This window comes from Apis florea, unplaced genomic scaffold (assembly GCF_048593485.1).
Source record: "Apis florea isolate Af1SG1 unplaced genomic scaffold, ASM4859348v1 contig_3517_pilon, whole genome shotgun sequence".
In the NCBI taxonomy this organism is placed as follows: domain Eukaryota; kingdom Metazoa; phylum Arthropoda; class Insecta; order Hymenoptera; family Apidae; genus Apis; species Apis florea.
Genome location: NW_028256778.1, coordinates 1886980 through 1911361, shown reverse-complemented (window position 1 = coordinate 1911361; position 24382 = coordinate 1886980). Strand labels below are relative to the sequence as shown.

Below are 24382 nucleotides of genomic sequence, written 5' to 3'. Positions count from 1 at the left end.
ATTTAAAATGTCATATGATTAGCTGTCTAATTTACTAATATAATTTATTGTATTTTCATAAATATATTGAAATAAATAAATGTTGAAAATTTTCATTATGAAATTTTTTATGTAAATAATTTAATAAAATTTACAGATTGGGAAACACTGATTTAGAGGGAACAACGATCGAAACAAAATAGAAAATAGTAGTAGCTAGCACCAGTAACTGTAGTATAAGTAGTAATAGTAATAGTAATAATAGTAGTAGTAGCAGCAACAGCAGTATAAGTAGTAGTAAGATAATAGTAAGTATAGTAGAATAGTAGTAGTGATAGTAATAGTAATAACAATAATGATCATTAATAAAAAAGGATCTTCGTTTGTAACGAATTGATTAAATTCATCGACGTATCCCGACAACTTTGAATCTTCCGCTTGTTTATCTTAATCGTTTGTTGTTACGTATTATCGATTGTTCGATAATGGTAATATCTGGTACAATTTTCTTATTATAAAGAAATCTCTTCGACTTGCCACGTTTGCTTATATCATTTTTTTTTAAATTTCATCAATTTTAATAAGCTTGTTCAGTATACAGTTGAATACATTTGTTTAAAAATAGCATTATTGATTCGATTATCTTTTAATAAATTGAAATACTTATATTAATCAGTATTAATAGAAATATAAATTTCATTTATTTAATGCACACAGTTTTCTGCATAGTAAGTTAAATAATGATAAAATTTAATATCATAAAAATATTCGGATAACGAATAAGTTGTATAATAAATTTTATATTTATGTTTACAAACATTATACATTGACTAAAAATTTAACCAATAGTTTATTATAGCGAGGCAATATTGTTGTGTTCCAATATTTTTGTCATTTTTAATTTTATCGATTATTGTATAAAAATTACATGTTTATTAATCCTCTATAAACAACCTGAGTTGCTAAGAATAGAGGGAAAATTTAATGATTATTTGTACACTAAATTAGAAAGTTTAATAAATATTTCAAATTTTTTCGATCTAGAAAAAAACAAGCTCGATTAAAAGATTTATAAAGTTAAAAAAAAAATATAGTTGTCTATGCGAAATTAAATTAAAATTGTTATTTCTATTAACTTTGAAAAACGTTCTTATATTATAAAAACAATCGATTTAATAACACTATTAGAAACATATATATAGAGCAATAATTTCTTGCATATTATGATGTCTGAATATAAATGCTCAGTCACTGTAATAAGAACACGATAGAGGGAATAGCGTTCGATACTTGATAACCATGAAAACGAGCAATGTCGATCACTTCTAGTGTAACACCGTTTGAAACTCGATCAGTAGAAGCAACGAGTAAAGGATATACTTACAGAGTGTATAAAGGACCGTGTGTGTGTGTGTGTGTATGTACGTGCGTGTGTGCGTGTATATATTAATTTTCGAAACTTGCTTTTCTAATATCCAATGTTTTATTCTATCAACGTGATAGCACGCAAAAAATATGTTTAAATATGTTAACGTCATTCTATCGTGCTCATCCTCGTATTTGGTTTCGTGAGATTTCTGATTCCATAAGGAAAGTGCATTATTCACAGCCTGTACTCTTATTTCTTAATCTTTTAAACAATCGAATCTAAATGATCAAATGTGACATAACGCGATCCAACCACGTATTTTATGTTACGTATGATATGTTTATGTGTCTTCATTCGACTAAAATACTATATAATGATTTGCATCCTGATCGAAACTGTCAAATATATATCAACGATCAAAAATTTGAAATTATTTAAAATCACATGAAGTCATTTCTTTTTTCATATTCTATTTTCCTCTAATTTTGCTATTAGTTAGAAATTAGAATAACAGATATGAATAATTTGATTTATTTTAATCTATTTTTAATGAAAGAATTTTCTAACCTATTTATTTCTTAGATATTTGAATTTTTTATGGAACATATTAGTCATTCAAAATTTTTGGTAATGTTGCTTTTAACAAATACAAAAAAAGATAAATATCACTCTTTCACTTTTTTTTTATTTATTTCTATTATAATTTTTGAGCAGGATGCAACACATTTTACATGTTTCTTTTTCTTTCTCTTTCATTTCTTCTTTTTTCTTTTACGATTTCTATAACTTGGTAATTATTTTTATATTGAAATTTGAAAAACGAGATCATAACAGTTTGAAAAATTTATAAATCACATTTTTTTTGTGCCGTTTTTGTTGATTAATTATGCATGATCCTATATTCTCAAGTTCGAGCCCGCGCGAATCGGTTCGATCATCGTACTAATGTGTATGTGTACATGTGTGTACGCATGCACACATGTGTATATGTATACATGTGCATGAAGTGTAAACGTGTGTTAGGTTTCAAGATATTTCAAAGAAACCTATATAAAGTGCTAACGACAAGTGCTCTCGAATACGCAGGGTTCCAACATTAGTTCACGTTACACGCTTAAGTACCGTTTCCGTTGCACGTCCGTCTACGTGATTACGCAAGCCCCTATTACAGAAATAAAGCTTTCGCGACACAATTAATCAGCGTAACCTAATAATTAATCTCTTGTACGTCCATATGAATCTTACAAAAATAAGCTTCCTTTGGTTCTTGCTCGAAATTATCCTGCTCTCTATAGTTAAGATAGTTTATCTGGTAATTTTTTTTTTCAAGATATGTTAAAATGTATGAAGTTTCAAAAGTCTATTATTTTTTATCTATTATGTAAATATAGAAAATATAAAATTTGTAAAAATATATTTTTTATTGCATTAATCATAAAAAAAAAAGAAAAAAAATAAATTGATAAAAATTTCTTTAAACTTCTCAAAATATTAGATAAAAGATTTTAACTAAAGAGGGCAGTATTGTTCGTGTGATTTCTTTTTATTTTGAACGATTAAAACATGTGTTATCAAGTAGGATTTTTTATTTTTATCATTTCGTTGTAAGACGCAAATATTTGTTACGAGTTTAAAATGTGATTCCATGGTTTTTTTTTACGAACAGATTTTTTATGTGATATCGAATATTTATTGATAACAATAATGGTTAAGTGGTACTTGAATTACCGTATCAGATCTGTAAAAGTGAAAGCACGAGCTTCCAGATCGATTATATCGAATAAATTGAATATTTGGTCACTTGAAATTCAATTTTACAACAATTGCAAAGTGAGCAAAATGTTTCTTTTGATACGTTTTCATATTAGATTGGTGGGAAAGTTATGTTTTTGATATTAAAATAAGCAATTTTAAATAACTCATAGTATTATTGTTTATGATAAGTTAATTTATAAGGATAGAATGTTAAACATAAATTAAATATTTTTGAAACATCAATGAAATTGAAAAAGTTATATTAATTTTTAATTTTTAATAAATGACACATTATTTATTGTATTATATCATATTCTCTACTTTAATTCGAGCATAAAAATAAATACAGATTAATGCAATTGTAGTAATTAAGACGTAAAATAAGATAATTTTTATTTTTAATTGTTCAAATAATACAAATTTAAAAAAAATTTTTGAGAAAAATATTTTCTTAAAACAAATTCAGAGTTAAATATAAATACATATCAATATCAAATTTAACCGAATTTCAAATTACAAAATAATACCATTTAGTAAATGATAAAATGATCGATATACATAAATTTTCTATAAATATTTTGGAAAGTATACAAAAGAGAAAAAAATAAAAATAGAAATAAAAAATAACACTTGTTAATAAATCATATAACAGTTTTATAATATTTATATAAAATTTCAATGATTTAAAAACTATGGATACGTAATTAATAATAAAATTATAATAAATTGATTTATTCTTGTACTCACAAAACTAACACTACTTTTTCACCAACCCAATTATCTTTTCGCAAATCACAATTACAAAACGATGCCGCGTCGGGATGTCGAAAACGAAAAACAAATACAATTTATTATATTTCTGTTCAATAGGAAAAATAGCGCAAACACTACTACAGTACTCGAAGGAAGCCAACTACGATTGTGGGCTGAAACGTCAGTTACAAAGTTGTCCTAGATATGCGGCGTTCAACCGGAAACTCGGACTGCCACTGTTTCACGTTGTAACACGACCGAGGAAGCCTCGAGCTGCTATAGTTCAGTTCGTACGTATGTACATAGGTGTGTACATATAGATATACAAATGTACTAACTATGATAGCAGAATACAGAAAGGATTGGCGAAGTTTTTTCTGCCATTTCTCTTTACATGTTTGCTTTCTTTTTTCTTGTCTCTTATCACGCACAGCACACACACACACACACACATACATACACGCATATACACATATACACACGCTATACATGCATACACGCACGCGCATATCACTCTCCTTTGGCACGTTAGCTCATATGCTACGTTTTACATGATTTTTAGCCTATCATTGCGATAAAAAAATACAAGGAATAAAAATATATCACGTAACAACGTCTCTCTCGTTCGTCATCGACGAAATCACGAGAGAAACAAACTCGTCAGTATCCTACTGGAACGCTGTCTTTTTTCGACATTTTCACAAGTTCTTGGAACTCGAAGGAAAAATGTTGTTTCCTCTTTTGCATGTTACTTTTTTTCTCTTCCTTTCTTTGAGAAATTCTCCGCAACGAGTGCGAATGCGTTTGTATAGTGTAAACCTTCATTTTACATCATCACGATAAGATTTCGCGTTAAGAATCGAAAGGTTATGTTTTTTTAAGCTATTTCGATTTCTTCAGTTCGTTATCCTATCCAAGACAGCCATCAGCTAGGTTGCGGAGGTGTCAACTTCACCAAGAGCCACGTATACAATTTTGGCTTTTGTTTATCGACCAGCTCGTATTGAAGATTGCTCAGGCCATCCGTGGCGAATCTTTTTTTACCTGTTTTTAGATACTCGTATCTGTGGAAATTGAAAAATTTTAAAATAAAAAATTATGTGTGCATATAACACAAGAAATGATTAAATTTCGTTTTAAGGGATAGAAAGTTTCTTATTTATTCTTATATATTCATTTATTGTATTATGATGAATTAAATTTGAAAATAATATTTTCAATTTCAAGAATACGTCATATTAGTAGTGTATTAATATTAAAAATATATTTTGAGAATTACTTTGATCGTCATTGATCAATATAGTATCTATTTAATTGTGTTTTAATTGTATATTAGATTTTGAGATTAACTTGGAATTATAATATCCAGGGATTTGTTTTCTAATTTACTTCATTCTATCTCTTAAATTCATTTTGTAATCACATGTATATGTATTAGCTTTGTAATTAACAACATTATGAAAAATAATATTGAAAAAAATGGTAAGCAAAAATTGAAATAGATTTTGGCAATAATTAATGGCATTAATGGCAATAATCATACCAATGTCGAATCTCATTATAGACATAAAATACAGGCAATATTAATTGATAATATTTTTATTAATAAATATTAATAAATACTATCCATTAAAATTATTATCGATGAATTTTGATCGGTGAAATCAATATCAGTGACGTTTACTTTGCTCATTTCAATACGACTCTTGATTCACATAACTCTTGATCTTGTAATTCTGAAATTAAGCTTATTATTTTCAGACTATATTCATCAAATGCTCTAATTAAAAACACCTAAAAATAAAGTTAAAAAATATTGTGTCCCTTAAAACAAAAGTCTAGGAAATACAAAATGACTGAATAATTCACCTCTTTGGATTAGCCCTTTCCTTCTTGTGCGTAAGCATTTTATACCGTGCCACATTCGCTGGATATCGAGAGATATGAAGACCGTGCGCTTTGATTCGGTTCGCCATGTCGTCGTCCTCGCCACCCCAACCCCAGAATACATTGCTGAACCCGTTCACCAGTCGAAACTGTTCGCGTGACACTGCTGATACGCCGCCAAATAAATCGGCATATGGTAACCTATATAGAACAATAATGATGGTATGTATTCGTAGCCATTTTCAAATGAGAAATTGAATTTGCAATTATGCTATTACTAAGAATTTATATAAATAAAAGCTGCGTTTAATAGGAATGTTGTTTCAACATTTTGCTAACTATTGAAACTTATCACAGTTATTAGAATTATGATGAGTACTTTATTTTTTATATATTAAATATGATTATTTATATAGATTAGTTATATATTTGATATAATTTTTCATAAATGGTGAAAGAATTAAAAAAATGTATATTATAATATATATTATTTTAAATAAAAACTTTTTAAATTATAAATTTAATAAGTGAAGGTAATTTTATATTTATATTTAGAATTCAATTAAAAAATTTTTATGAATTTTGATGCATTTAATGCGTCTTCTAATATAAAATCTTCTTTTTTAATAAATTTTTCATTGATATTCAATACTGATGAATATATGTAATTTATTTGATATTTGATTGACAAGAAGAAAAAATAAATTTAAATATATTTCTCTTAAAAAAATGAAGTAATGAAGCAACAATAATTATACAGTCCAAAATTATGAAAGTTTTAAAACTGATTTTAATTACAATTAATTGAATCAATTATTGATTTAATATCCCACCTATAATTGAATTTATCCACTGCGACAGACATGTGTCTCGGTTGCTCCGGACACGTGTACAGATTTCTATCGTTTTCAGGAAGTAGGTCGACATCGTGAAAAATGAAACAGTCGAAAGGTCGTTCCTTCAAGGCTTCCACGTATCCAACGTTCATGAGCATCGCGCGATTGAAAGCGTCGCTACCTGGAAAACAAACAGAGTCACTCGATCGACCGTTGGTAAAGGTAAAGTAGAGAATTTTGAACGATCTCAGACGAATATCATGAATTTTTTTTCCTCACTGTATTCGTGTTTGCTTCTTGCGTGTCTCAGAATAGAGGACACGGTTGAAAACTAAGCTTACCTCGATCAAAAGTTTCACATCTTATCTCTTTACAGGGGGCCTCGAGGAGACTCGAGAAACTGGCAGAAAAAGTAGGCCGTAAGCTCTATCTTCAGTCAACCCTACACTCGTTTCACTATTCTTTCAACAATTTGCAGACGCACGCAGGCAAGCAAAATCATTGTTACATACATATTCAATCTTTTGTATGTATATTCCTTTATCGATACCTCCCTCGACATCTTTTATCCAAGTTTTAAGAGTTTTAATCCGTAAGTCATGATTTTCAAGGGTGTTTGGAAGTAGTTTCGTTTGGAATTGAGGATTTTTCTAATAATAAAAGAAGTCTATGGATCTTATTTTAGTAAATCCTTTTTAATTGTGAATGTTTCCTTAAAATTTTGTTTTATCAATATATCAAGTGTTAAAATATTTTTTTTTGTTCGACATTTTTTTTGTATATCAGATACTTATATGATATTTAGCTGTTTAGATATTACAAATATATTATCAACTAATGGTTTAATATTTTGTAAGCTGGACAAAATTAAATGAAGCTAATAATTGTTATCTGGAATAAAAAAGGAAAGGAAAATTTATTATAACGATAGTTTTGGTAATGGTGAATATAGCAGAAGTAATGGATTTATAGAAAGTAAGAATGGTGAGAAAGAAATAATTTGCAGTTGTGTTATCAGAAAAACTGTTGTAAACTTTAATAGTCCATTAAATTATTAAAATTTTAATTTTATTCGTAATACGAATATATTTCTTTATTTTCAAAATGATATATTGGAATAACAACATTTTTTGAATACAATTAATGATTCAAACATAACAATAATGTATTGAAAAAAATAGAGTTAAAAATTCTAAATATTTCCATTAATTGGATTATTGTTATAATTTTTTATGTATTTATTTTTTAAAAAAAGATATTATCCATTTAATGACGATTTGAAAATTTATTTATTTGAATAATCTGAGTGTAGATTCTTTCCTGTATAAATTATTGAAAAATAAAAGAGATCAATATTAATCAAAATATAATAACAAATTATTATTTTATTTTCAATATTTATTTTCAATTTTTTATACTATTTGCATTCCTAACTTTTTACACTTTTTAATGCAATGTAATTTTTATTTTATTTTATCATCTCTGATTAACTAATAAAAGTTCAAAAAGATTTAAATTAGCACATCATATCGTGCAAACAATTTTTTGCAAAGCCTCCTCTTTTATTATTTATACTTTTCTTCGCTAATTCCACAAAAATAAATTCAATGGATACATCTTATATGCAAATGTCCTACTAGATGAAGATGTTCACACATCTAAATTGGTATAAGTATAGATAGTTTCCATGTCGAGCATATACACGTGCGATATATCGATGCATCTGGGTCAATCGGAGAACAACGTAACGCACGAGATCGCGTCAAATGGGAAAAAATGTAGGGTCGTGGTTAAAGAGGAGCTATTCTCAAGAGCGAGACGCCTTGTTGTCGATAATCCTCGCACTATTTATCACATCGAAATCGTACGAAATGAAACCAATCATTATATTTCAAATGCAGTTTTTCACGAAAATATTTTGAATATTATTTTGTAAGGAAGTTATGATTTTAATTTGAAAGTTTGTATGCAAGCAAAATGCATATTAGATTACACGTACGAAACAAATCTCTTTGAATAGGTGAAATCAAAGTTTAAACATTTTTCTTACGTTTTTATAATAGATTGAGTATTAAATAGAGTATTAAATTCTCAATATTTGCGATTTAAAATTTCGTTTTATTTCCTATTATTAGAGACTTTATTTATTAATTTGTTTTTACTTTCAATGAAATGTTATTTAAAACGTCAATTGCGATTAATTAAATCCTGCTTTAATTATTACTTGTAAATCGCGATAAATATTTATCTTAATTGCTTATCGTAATTGCTGATTAACAATTCATTTCGTTAATCGTTAATTTCGCCAATAATTGCAACGAAATCTTGATTAACCAAATTATTCGAGTTTAAATTAAATGGATATCCAAATCTCATTGAATAAATATACAGGATATTTCAAAACTTCATAAGGTTTAATTCGTGACTTCGAACAACTTTTTCCTTTGCAAAAATTTTCATCTTGTGCCAATCATAGAGCGTGTAGATTTGTCGCTAGTGTCGGTAGTGTTGGGTATGAACTACTCTCGAATTAAACGAACAAATATGTGTCGATTAATCAGTTTTTTTTAATTAATAACTCGTTAACAAAGCCGAAACGAAAGAAAAAGTTATGTGAAGTCACCAAGTTAAGCTTTGTTGATTGATTTTTAGGATATCTTGTCACATTGTTCAAGTTATTTCTTCTTCTATCTCTTCAATTTTACTTCCAATAATTCGTCGTACATTCTCAATATATTGAAAACTTAAAGATGATAAAACTCATTAAAATTCATATTAAAATTCATTCATTCTGTGACAACAGCTGATCTATGGTTATAAATGATGTAAATGAAATCTTTTTATTATCATAAAGAAAATTCTTCGTGCTTCAACCTTCAAGTTTTATCGACTAGACAGACTCGCAAAACGAAGTTCGCGTCCTCGAGACGATTGGATTGTTTAATGGAAGACCACTAATCAATAAACTCGATTCGATTCGCTTGGATGCTCGCGTTCTTCGAATCGACAAAGAAGATTATTAATGTGATTCGATTCTATGGATACAATGATGCATTAACAGGTAAAAAAAAAAAAAAAAAATATTATTTCTCAACTGAAAAATAATAATTTTATGTCGCTCTATAGAAGTGTTATCCAACCATTTATGAATTGTCAGCCTTTTTTATAATATCCTTGCATCTCTTCTAGTGGAATAAAAATTAAAAAAAATAATCACAAATTTTATTATCATGGAAATTATCAACGGCCTTTGAGTGAAAAGAGAATTATTCTGATTCTGTATAAAATATAATGTATAATTATATGTAATTACTAAATATACTAAGATAAATAAATGTAAGAAGTTGTTAATTAAAAACAAAGATTTCCTAAAAAAGTAGCTTTATTGTGATCTTTTGAGAGTTGGAAATAGATTAGAAATTTATAGAGATAATAAGTTAGAAAAGAGAACTAATATTCATTGGACAAGTAACTAATATATATTGTGAATCATTATAAAATCAATGCATTGCTTTATAAGGAAATTCGCTTTAACAAAAGTTCTGTTCCAGGAAAAGTATCTACTATTTCAATAAAAAATTTGGAAACAAAGTATAATGGATTATGCGCATACACGAAGCAGAAAATCTCTTTGAGAAAGTGAAATTAATCCTCAGAGTTTATTTTTTTGAATATAATTTCATCTGGGATTATTTTTTATAACAAAGTGACAAAGCGTTAAAAATTATGTTGTGAATATATTTGTGAATGTATTGATTTTCAAAGGGTACATTTTAGAGATTAAAGCAAATAGAAAATAATATTGCTTGAGGCTTATTTAATAAGATATAATAGGCAATTTAAGTTTGAATTAGATTCTATCTCTTGTGCTTCTTCAAACACAAATTTCAGTTCAAAATTTATAAATAAATTTTCAATAAACGAATCTTAACACACATTTATATATACTTTTGCGTTTATTTTATAGCCTCTAAAATTTATAATATAAAACAATTCAAAATTTTCAAATCTCAAAAATTACAGAACAGATTCTTTTCCATTCTTTCATTCTCTATTAATAAAAATATAAATACCCAAATTTCTCTTTACACAAGATGTATAATATGTATTCATGGAAAATCTTTGGAAAATTAATTTAGAAGAAAAAGAGCAATTTTCATCACAAAAGATGATGCAAAGAAACATCGGTTCAGTTTATTTATTAAATCAACAAACAATTTCATTTTCAGATGATGAACTAAGAACAGTGTGACAAAAACAGAATTACCCTCACTTCTTCTCTATCTCTGTTCGCATAACATTAATTTAAACCACTTGCGACTCAATGAACAAGCCTCAACCGATATTTTTACAGTTTCTTCCGAATATATATCAACACCCTGCAGCAGATCACGTTCACAATGCCACGTCATTCCGTTGAGGTTTCGCGACGAGGAATTTCAGCTACGCGCGCGTTAATCTCTTTCACGTCACGATGATCCAAGCGAATCACAGAAACACCAGCGAATTAATTTCCTCGTTCCGATAATAACTCGGTCGTAAAGAGGAATAGGAAGGGAATAGGAGGACTCGAGTTACAAAGGAATATATTTAAGGCATTAAAATTGAAGCGAGAGCAACAAAGCAAGTCATGTGCAGCACCGATAACGAGCGAAATATGCATACATGTATTCATTTTGTCGTGGCAAATTGAGACGTCTCTCGAATATTGTGCCATTGATATGCCGCAATGCGGCACGTGGCACCAACAGCTTCTCTCTCTATCGTCTCTTTGCGATTAGGCTTTACGTAAAACTGGTCTCGCTTACGTAAAACTAGGGCTATTGTTTTCAACTATTCCAAAGAAACAAATTTATTTATCGCGAGAATAGACGTAACACTATGGATTAACGAAGACGAGAGTAAAAAACTTGGAGTAAAGGAGTTCAATAACATCGGCGAGAATAAGTATATCAATCTTTCTTTCGTATATCAATTTTTATATTTTTATCTTAAATTGACGCATCCACACGATTGTTGATACATTCGCTTTCTCATGAAAGAGTATCGCGTGTGATTACACGGATGTCTAACGAGATGTTCGTTAATTACAATAAATTGAATAAGTTTGACCAACAATCCTTTTAAAAAATAATTCTTCTAAAGGAACTGAGATTCAGAGTTTATGCGAGAAATAAATTTTAATTTTAACTTTGTAAGTATCACTATACCAGCGACGTTTATCTCGCGATCAACGGTTGTATCTAAAACTTTATCACCGTTATTCGAAGATCCAGTGATGTCCAGCAACGGTTTTTTCGAAGCGAGATCGAGTGATCGGTTGCTGCCATTAATCGTGAAATACGAAATGCAGCTTATCGCGTTGTATCGTTGCCGAATATCGCCACGTCGACGAATTAATCCGTTAAGGCCCGACGTTTCATTTAAAGCTGGTAACTGAAATCGTGTCTGTGAGATAACCGGAAAAAAATTGCCCAAATATCTGGAAAGGAAATATACGTTTCGTATGGTAATTTTATTTCTCATAGGAATATTTTTTTTCATCCATGTAATTCCTGACATTTTTTTTTAAAATACACATTCACCAGATGTACAACAATTCTGACTGATATTATCCTATGAATTGGATATTCCTCGATGTTTTGTCGTAATTAATAGACGTATTTATACGTCATGTGTTGATATATTAAAAAAAAAAAAAGGATATATTAATTTGTTCTCATTTGTAATTTCTGTCAAATTCTGAAATACTGTAATAATACTTTTATTTTAATCGAAATGATAGGTTAATCGATGAATTTGGATTTCATTTCGACGATGATTTTTCAAATACTCTTCATTCAGACTATACTGCACGGAACAAAATTGATTATAGTCGAAGCATATAGCACCTGGAGAGTGGCCAGGTTGAAAATAAATTTATTTCAACTTAATTAATTTTGGCGGTAATTTTAGTGGCATACAACCACGAGTATTACTGGGTCGGCAAATAATCGTTTCGGCCATCTTGATGTTGCGTTATTTGTTCTACAATGGTCGATTTATTTTCCTATAACGATAATGATTAATTTTTGAAAAAATTCAAAGGATAGCATTTTGACGTTTGAAAAATCTTTTTTATTTTTTGTTTAAATTAAGATAAATACAAAAATTGAGGCTTTAGAAATTAGAAATAACTTATTAACAAAGTAATATGAAATAATAAATATGAATGGAGAGATAGAAATGAGTCTATCTTCGTTTCGCCTCATCAATGCAAAATTTAAATGAGCGAAAAATGGTATTCAAATGGTATTCAATTTATGGTATTTAAAAAGACAAGATGAATCTCTATTTAAGTTCCACATAATAAACGTTCTAATACGCAATTTTAATATTTTAAAAACTTGCTAAATACCTTTCTCATAATTGTTCCCTCTTTCAATTAGAAATTTAACAGTATTAAATTTCCAGAAATTTGAATTACTCATAAGATAAAGTACATTTTGATAAAGCATTGCAATAAATAAATAAACATACCACATTAACCACTTCTTTTATGCAATCAGTCTAAGAATGTGAAAAAAATAAATTTGAATAAAATAATTTATATCAATAATTCTTACACACACGCACGAATATAAACAAGAATAAAAGATATTTTAAATAGCGTAACAAATTTAAATTTTGAATCAAATGACGAAAAAATTACTTAAAGGCAATATCCAAAATCATCGATTCTACACGATCTAAATTTCTTCCTATTTCGATAAATAATAAATAATTATCTATCTAAATAAAATCACATTACATCGATAATAATGGAAAAAATTCTCGAAAGAGAATTCTCACCTTTCTGCTCGATCACAAATATTTGATAGTCGATCTGTTGGCGGAGCAGCATCGGATGAAGATTGTAGAGCAAAGTTTGGAGATGCTTCGGTCGATCGCGAAACGGAATGATGATGGCCACTCGATGCCTGGCCGTGCAATTTGCTGGACAACCTTTGCCGCCGGGCTTCACCTCGGTGAACGTCTTCTCCATCACCTCCAACTCGGGCGGTGATTTGCTAACAGTCAGTGGGCCAACTGCAAATAATCCATCGGGTCAAGCTTTTAATCTCGCGACCCAGTTGGCAATGCCGCTATTCATTATTGGATAATTATCAAATTTAAAAGAAGTTATAGAAAAAAGATGACGTATAATGTGACGTAAATAATATATGTAATTACAATGAGCACGTAAATTTGTAATTCTTGATCATTTGATGATATTAAAACACGAAACATCTTTTAAAAATTTCTAAAAATTTAGAATTTTCTTGGTATTATATTATTATCAAATTTAAAAGAGTTATAGAAAAAAGATGACGTATAATCTGTAAATAATATATATATCATTACAATGAGCACGTAAGTTTGTAATTTTAATTCTTAAGAAGAAATTATTGTATTTTTGCATCTGATATATTACTGAAAATAATTATAACAATTATAATCAAAAATCTTGTACGAAATATAATAATTTTTGATCATTCGAATGATTATTATTTATGCAGATTTATTACAAAATAGAAATTGGAATTACAAGCAATTAAAGGTGAAAATTTAATTTATATTTTCTTGAAATGAAAAGTGTTATTATTCATTCGTTAAATTTAGATCAATTTTTTTTTACAAAAACATGAAACATCTTTTATAAATTTCTAAAAAATTTAGAATTTTCTTGTTAACGTATTATATTGTTTCTCAAAATGTCACAGCTTTTGTCGAATTTAAAAACCCCACTTTCAATTGAAAGGATTTCAATTCAAATAAAATAAGTGGTTGAAAATTGAAATTGCTCGAATTCAAGTAGCGAACGATTCGCTTAAACTGCGAACACACCGTTTAAAAATTGTTTATAAAGAGACAAAGAACGTGAATATAAAAGCTGACATTTATACAAAATCTCTTTAAAACTTTTAATGCGTATTTTCCGCCGTTCAGGAAAACGAACAAAGAAGCGTTTGCCGTGGCATTGATTCGCCTATTATCTTCTTTTTATTCAAATGAATTACGACTGTACAGAATGAAAACAGAGTGAAGGAGTCAATAGCGGATCCATGTATATTTTTCCTTCAACGGTGAAATAAAATTACAAGCAATTCCAAGCATGCAATTCAAAAAAGTAATAATTATTCTTCTTATGGTTAAAAAATTTTTGAAATTTTCACATTTTCAAAAAGTACAAGATACTGATATATATTCGAAGAATCCACAGAATCCAAGAGTTACTTCTAAAAATATAAGTCCACATTAGAGTAAAACTATCTGTGCGTTGCTCTAGAGAATCCATTTACAGTGAATGGATATCTAGCAATATAACAATATTCAGTTTGCAATTCGAAGAATTAGTTTCGAAGAATTATTTCGAGAATAAGTATGAAAAGAGACAACAATGACGTAGACACTTATTTCTGTCGAACACAATTCTCACAAACAATATTTCTTCGATAGTTTATAACTTTTACCCTCGAAAAATACATATTCCACTCATCGAGAGAGCAATCTTTATCCCCCCTCTTACAAAATTCTCTCAATATTTTTAAACCCTCGAATCAATTCTCCGCCATTTTAAATTTCTTAAAAATTGTATTTTAGCTGTCACATTTGACGCGATAATTGGGAGAAAGTTAATCGATGCTTATACAACTTACTGAGATGCGGCGAGACAAGCGGGCATCGCGGTATCACGGTATTGTTTGTCGAATTTGCGGTCAAAGATTCCTGGGAACTTCCAACGAAGTACGTGTTTCGAATGGAGTCGTCAGCGTCCAGCTTGGAGAAGTTGGAATTGTCCTTGCTGCCCCAAAGCAGGGTGGCATTGTTGCCACCTAGAATGCTCGACACTGTTACAGGCCCGTATATGATCAATCCTCGTGGATGATGTCTGTACGCACGATCCGCGTATCTGTAACGAAATATTAGATTGCGTCTGACAACTTTTTTCTATCGAGAGCGACGATCAGAGGCGGGGAAATATTCGATATTTGGCATCGTGCAAAAATTTTTCTCTTAACGATTTTAACACTTTCTCTTGATGTTTTTTACGTTGTTTGAAACGTGTCCAATATTTTTTTATAGCCTTTGGAAGGATTTTTACGTGGTCAATAAAACGAATTATTCTTCGTAAATTGTTCTGAAATATCGTCTGAATAAACGAGAAAGATTCAGGAATTTGGATTTTTCATTATTTTGAGAAAATTTAACATATATCACTATTTATTTTTGAAACAAAAATTAACCAGCGTCTATTCGATTAAATTGTTCGATCATTTATACAGGTATGTGTTTTATTTATAATTTTTATTAATTATTTATATTTACAGATAAAATTTACAGATAAAAAAATAAGAAGATATAACAATTGATCGATATCCATTTGTTATAAAAGAAATTTTCTTAAATATTGTTACAGATATGTGAATAAATCTGTCATTATTTGAAATCTAGATATACAACATGATATATCATACGAAGATCGCAAGGAATGCTTCATAGATCATATTTTATCGATTTACTTTTTTCTTCTTATAAATAAATAAATATTTATAAATTGAATATATCGAATTTAATTTGTATTTATACTTTTTATAACAAGTAGGTATTTTTCTAATTTAAAAAATCAGCACACAACTTTATTAATACAATTTTTATAACAATTCAAATTCAATAAATTTCCTGAAAGCACGATTTTTCGACATAAACTTCAATTCTATTTCACGATAAATTGGCAATAATCGCGGCCACAATATCGTCGAAACTCTTGCAACCGACCGATAATTCGATTCGATTCGATATTGAAATAAAATTTTGCAATTGGATATTTATTAATATCAAGTTTAAATTTTTACTTAATTTAATCGTATAATAAAAAGATCCTGAAAAGATATTCTGCATGTTTAAAAGTTAAATTTGCAAATAAAATCTAAATTTTCGTGTTTCATATTTTAATCGTTTCATGGAGAGAATGAAAATTCAATTTTTATTATTTCCACGATTAATAATAAATTAAATTTCGATCCCATTTAAATTCAATCAAATTCTAACAACGGAATTAAAAATATCCGCAAGATCTTTCGCTATGCGAAATTTCCTACGACCAATCAATTTTCAAATATTTTTATATCATCGAGAAATTAAAACAATATTATCTTAAAAATCAATCCTTCAAACGACAAAGTTCGTCACGAGCGTTTTTCGCATGGAACATGAAGCAAATTGAAGCAGTTGTTGCTTATAGCAGCTGAGAATGTGCGAGCCAGCAGATTAATTCCGGGTTAATAACGTTCAGGAAACCGATAGATCTTGCCCAATCGGTAATTTTGCCGAGAAACCTGCCTCGAACCGTGACGCAACCGTGAGCCAAGATTTTCGAATCGATTCGAATCATTTTATGCCGCTTATTACTGCTTCAATTTAATAAGCCCGGGCGAATTTAATAAGACAGAAACGAGCCACTTCACAACTCGAATTTAAGCCGTTTAAACGCTGAATTCTGTTGCTCCAATTCACGACGCGCAACGATCATCCAGATTCTGCGCAACAATTGAAGGGCATCTCAATTAAGCTTATATTTTTATTCCAGATTATCTTCTTAATGATTAGAAATTAATGGAGATATGTGTATATTTCAACAACTTACGGATAATAATTTAAAACTAACGAGAATTAATAATAATAAAAACAATTTTCCAATTTATAAAATGTAATATTATTATTGAATTTATAATAACAAAAAATCAAGAAGCAATTCGAAGTTTTTATTTCAGATTTTTAAATCTAACTTTCCACATAAAGATTCTAATTATAATTTCATTATATTATGCACAAATAACACACAGACACATAACTTGATATAAACAGTTTGAAACATTTTATTGTAAAAAAAAAACATATCATTTAGAAACAGTCAATTTTCATATGACGATTTCTGTTTTCATAATTTTTATCAAATTATGTGCTTCTCGACATATATTTTTTTCTAATATCAGCCATGATTTATTTTAAATGATTCATCCTATATAAATATATAATTTTAATACTACTTTGTGTCATGTTTATATAAAGACCAGACACATTATTCAAAGACAAGAAAAGAGAAGAATTGTACGCATAAGGTAATAAAGAATTGACCATTGAGCCATTTTCATTCTGATTAATTTCACGAATTTCTTGCCGAGGTGGTTGCTTTATTGCAAAATTAGTCTCGCGATTATAAGAATTCCTTGAATCGAGGCTGCTACATAATTCGTATGCATAAGCTGTTTCATAATTGTTCAACGAAAAATTTCGACGATTTCTCTGGAATTGGATGCAACACTTCATCGCGAATAAAACACTTTTTTTTAATTTGCGATTCATTCGACGATTTCCAATTCAATTTGAATTTGCAATAATTGCAGGCGACACAATTATGATCGATATTTTAGATTAAGGATAATATTAAATATGCATAGAGCAAGCAATGGAGCAAGCAATGGACGCTTTATATATGTACGTGTATAAATGTGATGTATCTGTGTGTACACACATGTAGATATCTAGTCCATTTATATATATACTATACAATTAAAATGTTATTATAGTAAATAATTTACATGTTTTACTTTCAATGTGTTTTAATTACAAAATTATAATTATATATTTTAGAAAATATTTTAAACCAAACCAAAAATTCTAATTTTAATTTGCACGTATGTAGAGTATAACGGATTGCACATAGGATAATTTTGTGATTAGAGAAGAATCGTGTCAAACTTCAAATTTCAAGTATTCTTTCAACTTCGTTTAAAAACTTTTTTCAATATCGTGAAAGAAGAATAACAAAAAATTAAATATCTTTTATTTGAAAAAATTTGCTTATCTCTCCTCTTTCTCTTTTTGCTAAATATAGAAAAATTAAAAGCGTTTCTTTTAAAACGTCGAATTCAAGATGGATCCACATAATTTTTGCCATAATTTAGTCGAATTCACTTCCATTGGAATTTAAACAGATATTGATTAACATGTAACGATATAACGAGAGTAGATTATCAAAGATATAAAAAATACTTAGTTTCATGTATAACGAGCGAGAGATTTGAATTTTAATTGGAAATACGAATCAGCGATCGTCATCAACACGATGGACAATTTCAACAACTCGATTCGAAATTCTAATTCTCCGACAGCGGTGAATCGTATCGAAATTTTTCTCCAGCGTGTTCAATCACGCGTAAGAAGTGTATGAAATGTATCGAAGGATAATTACACGCGTATGTATGCGAAGTGACGCGTACAGGATGCGCGCGTGTTGCATTTGCAAACAGCTGTGCTGCTCGAAAATTAATTCCTCGGCTCGAAAAAAATATGGAGTATTAAAAATAATTTTTGCGTAACATGAACATTTCACGATGTGGGATATCTATCGATTCTAGAGATCAAAACAAACGGAGAAGCCTCTCGTAAGTTTGAATGAAGTGTTTATCTAATACGAACTTAAATCACTTATAGTATGTAAGTCTCAATTTTTCTATATTAATTTTCGTGCTTGTTTCGTTTTCTCCAAAGATGTTTTAAAAATATATTAGCATCTTGCACGTATAAAAGAAGATAATGTGTGGAATAAAGTCATTACAAGAATAAATATAATTAGAGAGATCATCAATGTGTAAATACATTTTTGATCTAATTACTTTGTAACACAAGAGTGTACGTAATTTAAGTAAACTTAAATTTTTCAGGATAATATATATATATATTAATGAAAGACATTTGGAAGGTGTAATTCTAAACAAAAAAATGATTCGATGTAGAAAATATTGAGACTCGTTTAGTGAGGGATGAAGCGAGACGAAGATAGAATTCTATGTTCATCTCTGTCTACTGCTCAATTTAATATAATCCAATGTAAACTTAAATCAGTAATTGTAATTTAATGAACGAGCCTTACTAATGTTTGTATTGCATAATTCAATAGAAATTTGTTCTATAGAAGAATATTAAGTATTAACAATTTTTTAGATTTTGCCTTTTTTTATTATGTTTCTTTTTAAAATTAAGATTTCACGATATGTGAGTAATGGCCATTTCTCAAATTTAATTAAGTGATTAGATGGCAAATGTTGATAAGCACTCCTATAATTCCATTAAATAGATAACAAAAATGAACGATTGGATTAGAAAATGGATTTGTTACAATCTAATATATCACAGTTTGTCTTGGTCTTTAAAATCAACTCTTCAAATATATAAACATCCTGTATAAAAAGAGTTTAAAAATTAATATTTATATTTAACATTATGTGCATCTAAAGCAAACATGAGACTTGAAATTTACTTATTATTAAATTGTAAATAAATTGTGGATGTTTATGTAAAACGAACATTTTTATGAGCATAACTGAAGAAATAGAAGTTGAACGAACATTTTCTATGTTCCTTAAATGTTAGTTAAACGAGTATTTATATTTTGAATATTATGCACATTTTGTGGATTTTTGTAAATTTTACATAAATATTTGCACTTTAATTAGACTAAGGAAGATGAAGACAATTCTTCTATTTTCATCGCAATCTATCTATATAATATTACTTGTATATATTTATTTTTGTATATCAATCTTTACATTTATCTTTAATTTTTAATATCACTTCTTAAATAACTGAATAAAAACCTAATAAAATAGAAAAAACTATTCTTAGTTTCATGGATAACAATGAATAGATTTTCAAGAAAGATGAATAAAAGAAAATTGTACATTTTGAACATTTTACTGACCATCATAGTCTCTTATCCGACACTGCTCAGCTTTCCTCTAATTTCATGTACGAGTGAAAAGCTATTGTGTACATTTGCCGTTTGTTTTATATTATTTTTGTCGAAATGAATATCGTAGATTATATTTAGTACGCAAATACAAATACGAAGAAATGTGCCACCATTTTTTAATCATGAAATTATTTCAATACTCTTTCTATGAATATAATATGTGTATTTTGTATAATATACTTATAAAATATTATCTATAAAATGTAAATCTATTGTATACATATTACATTTAATAATAATTAAATATTAAATATACATATTAAACTTTTAAATCATAATTAACATTCTAAATAGATATCAGAATTATATGGACAAAAAAAAAAAGATCTTAAATTGTAACATAATAATTACAAAATATTTATTGAAAAAATGCAAACAGTATATACGTAATATAGAAATAGGAGATAAATATTATCGATATCGATATATAGATTTGCTAGAATACAAAAGAAAAAATTTATCCACTATTAAAATTTATGATACAATTATGATAAAAATTTCATTTAATAGAAGTAACAAATCCTTCTATACATGGATTACTTCTCTAATCAAACATGACTCGTTTCAATTTTATCCGATTGATACGCATTTTAAAACGAGTAGTAAAGATGCAAGAAATCATCGAAACTGTAACATTTTTCTTTGTCAGAAAATTCGAAAATTGTGTCTGTGAGATCAAATGAAAACTAATAAATAATCCGAATATTATCATAATTTCTTTTTTAAATAAAATCGCAATTTTATTTTAGAAATAACATAATAATAATTTTAAAATGATGTAGCAATCGACGTGGAAATTACGTGTATTTTTCTTGTTCTGTTGCACGTGCATGGTTACCACGAAATACATGGGATTTTTCTCTACGTCTGTAACTAAGAACTCGACAAAAAAACATTTTGTTTCGCTTCCGAAAATATCGAAATCTGTGCTCCCGTTAACAGAACAGGTTTTGGAAATTTTGCATTTAAATAGAGCTACATCCGTCATAGCATGAAGTTTAAGTCACAAGGAAGTCTAGAAACGGTATGTTTTTAAGATATTCCCAGCACGCCTGGAACATTATATAACCTGATACGAATATCGCAATTGCGCTTTTTAATCGACTCGTTGCCGATTGGGTGAACAGCAAATCGTAGGAAACTGGGATGATATAATTAATCAAAGTATTTCTCAGTCCTTTTTTTTAATATAAAATCCATATATTATGTAATGGATAATTGGTGAAACTGTTTTACTCGAATGTTGAATGATGTCAAACAATAACAGCAGCATAATTATTATAGGTGTTCAAATAAGTTCTTTCCTCTTTCTTTTTCCAAATTCAAGATTTTATTACATAAATCAGATACAATATTACATCTCAAAGATATTCACCTTTATTCTCTATAATCTTTTTCCACCTGGTGGATAAATTATTAATTTCATCCCTGAAGAATGTTTGCTAGTTATGAAGTCATCAATAGATTTTCTTCAGTTATCTTCTTCCAAGTTGAAGAGCTTCAATTGTTATTGCAGGCTGTTATAGTCGTACTGCAAAATCACGTGTCTTCTTTCTTGTCCAATAAACAGCCTTTCTGTCCTAGCTAGTTGTATTAGTTCTTTTGACAGATGAAAGCCAAAGTTCATAATGGATGATTCCTTGATAATCCCATCACACAGACAGCAAAACATTTTTGTTCAATAATTTCTATTTGGAATTGTTACAACAATTTTCACAGCCAATAATAATTTTGTGTAGAAAACTTTTATAACGTGAAAGCAAGAAATCTGTTTTTCTTATTCATCTCGCTTAATTTATTCATATCTAATTATTTCAGTTAGATACTGTTTGTCTGGTGATTCCTAATCTTTCTGCCAATTCTTTTTGCGTCAGAGTCGGATTTTCGTTGAGCAATTCTTCTATCTCACTGTTATCAAACTTTCTCGATGCGTCTGAACAATCATCTTCCAAATTGAAATCTTCATTAAATCTTTGGTACCATTTTTTGAACGTTCTGTTACAACGTTTTTTCTTTTAGCACGAATCATTTCTTTAACTTCATCATCTGATTTCTTAAGCTGGAATGTAAAAAGTAAGCAAATGATACTTGTCGGTATCTCTATATTACTTGAATAACTCTTGAATGGGACTGAAAAGGAAAGCTTAGAGAGCTCATCACGATACTTCTTAAAAACAAAAGGACATTCTTTCGGAATGGCACCACAAAGAAACTTATTTGCATAGCTAATAGATAAGTAAATTCGAAAAATTACACGGTTTTATCGTCGTGGAACGAGAAATGACATTTTAAAGTATATTTTAAAATATTCTAAATAAAATAAAAATTCTAAATATATTACATGTTAAAATACTTATTATAATATTTTTGTACTTTTAAAATTATATTTTGAAAAAAAATTCAGAATAGAGAAATTATTTATTTTATTTTAGATTATTTATTTGTCTGTAAGATTTGGAGAAAAGATTATTTTATAAGTAATTTTAATATGAAGGCATAGAATAAGTATTTTAGCCAGATGATCATCTTGACATTTTTTTTTGGAATATTCACTATATAATTATTGTACTGAAATTAATAAGTATTAAAAAATAATTAAACAAATATGACAACAACAATTGTTTAGAAAATATTTGACGAAATTAGGTTGAGAACCATTGTTATAATTGTATTTGGAGATTTAATTCTAAAATTATTCGAGTCTTGATTCATTATTTATTAATTAGAACATTCCTCGAAACCACTTAGTTTTTAGTTTCTGAGTAATTATTAGAAAAAACATGCACATTTCTGATTTTAATGATCTTGATATATATCTATTGACGATGATATTTTTAATTTTTTTTTTTTTATATTTTCATTTATATAATTTATTTTTAGTTTCAGAGATATACTAAAAACTATTTTTAATGCTATATATATATATTTTTTTAAGGATTAGATTTAGATTTAAATTATATTTGAGTTTAAATTGGATTAAGTTAAGTTTACAACGCCTGGAGGATGTTCTAGTTCTATTCATTCTGTCCTTTGAATACTTCACAAAGCATCCAATTAGGCCTAACATAGAAAATCTTGTTTCAAGAAAGAATCAGATCTATTTCTGACAATTTTTTGAATTATATATGCATAATATAATGTACAACAAAAAAAAAATACTATATCATGTGAAAATTAAGTATATTAAAATGATTAGTTTTTATTATTATTTATTACAAATTAGATCAATTTTCATTATTATACAATAAGAATGAAAATCTAAATATGTCTCTTTATTATATTTAAAAAGAAAAATGATATTTTTAAGTCATAAAACAACAAATTAACAAATTATATGTTTTATTGCTTATTTTCAATGAAAAATAATCTTTTTTGATATTATTGTATAAATCTAAATTAATATAATTATATTTAAATATAATAAATTAAATTTATAATATTTATTTTATTACATTCTTATTTTATATTATTTATTGTATTAAGAATATATGTATAAGGAGAAACGTGTAATAATATTTTTTACACTATTATTTTATTCATATTTTATATATATATAAATTTTCTATTTCCACTCTGTTCAATTTTATCTTAATATTTCAATTTTATGAGTATAATTATTTGTCATATCGGAATTAAAGGTCAAACAGGAAATTCCATTTCTTAACAATATATTAGAAAAATGAATGATGGACTGTCATGTACTCGAAGAATTGCGCAGAAAGACATTGGTCATTATGATTAATGTCAGACGTCAATAAATGCATTATCGAAACACCAATCATAAATTTTTCTTCTTTTGAAATGGTAAATTTATGTCAAATAAAAATGCAAATATTTAACGATGAGTCACGTTATATAGAATGATTTATAAATAGATAATCGATACTTGAGAAGATAAATATAAAAAAAAAAAAAATATATAAAAAAAATATTGTACATATAAACATGGCTTAATGTATAAATATTGCA

General features: G+C 27.9%; 1 protein-coding gene and 1 long non-coding RNA gene across 6 annotated transcripts in view; one reads left to right on the top strand and one right to left on the bottom strand.

Annotated features, from left to right (window-relative positions):
* Positions 1-765: 765 nt before the first annotated feature.
* Positions 766-7956, top strand: LOC147656666 (uncharacterized). 4 transcript variants are annotated; one of them, XR_015293982.1, is made up of 4 exons: positions 1301-1677; positions 3974-4162; positions 6656-6801; positions 6956-7956. It is a non-coding gene; the product is annotated as an uncharacterized LOC147656666 (long non-coding RNA). The 4 variants fall into 4 exon arrangements; XR_015293983.1 differs by lacking the exon at positions 1301-1677 and adding an exon at positions 2276-2572; XR_015293984.1 differs by lacking the exon at positions 1301-1677 and adding an exon at positions 2869-3178.
* Positions 3472-24382, bottom strand: part of LOC100866516 (beta-1,4-N-acetylgalactosaminyltransferase bre-4) — a 90292-nt gene continuing 69381 nt past the window's right edge. For both annotated transcript variants that reach the window (XM_086913891.1, XM_012493620.3), the window contains exons 4-8: positions 15258-15511; positions 13411-13647; positions 6577-6760; positions 5726-5944; positions 3472-4920 (exon numbers count right to left, since the gene is read on the bottom strand). In XM_086913891.1, the coding sequence (XP_086770017.1) occupies positions 4782-4920; positions 5726-5944; positions 6577-6760; positions 13411-13647; positions 15258-15511 (1033 nt within the window). In that variant the 3' untranslated portion in view covers positions 3472-4781. The remainder of the gene's footprint in view (positions 4921-5725; positions 5945-6576; positions 6761-13410; positions 13648-15257; positions 15512-24382) is intronic.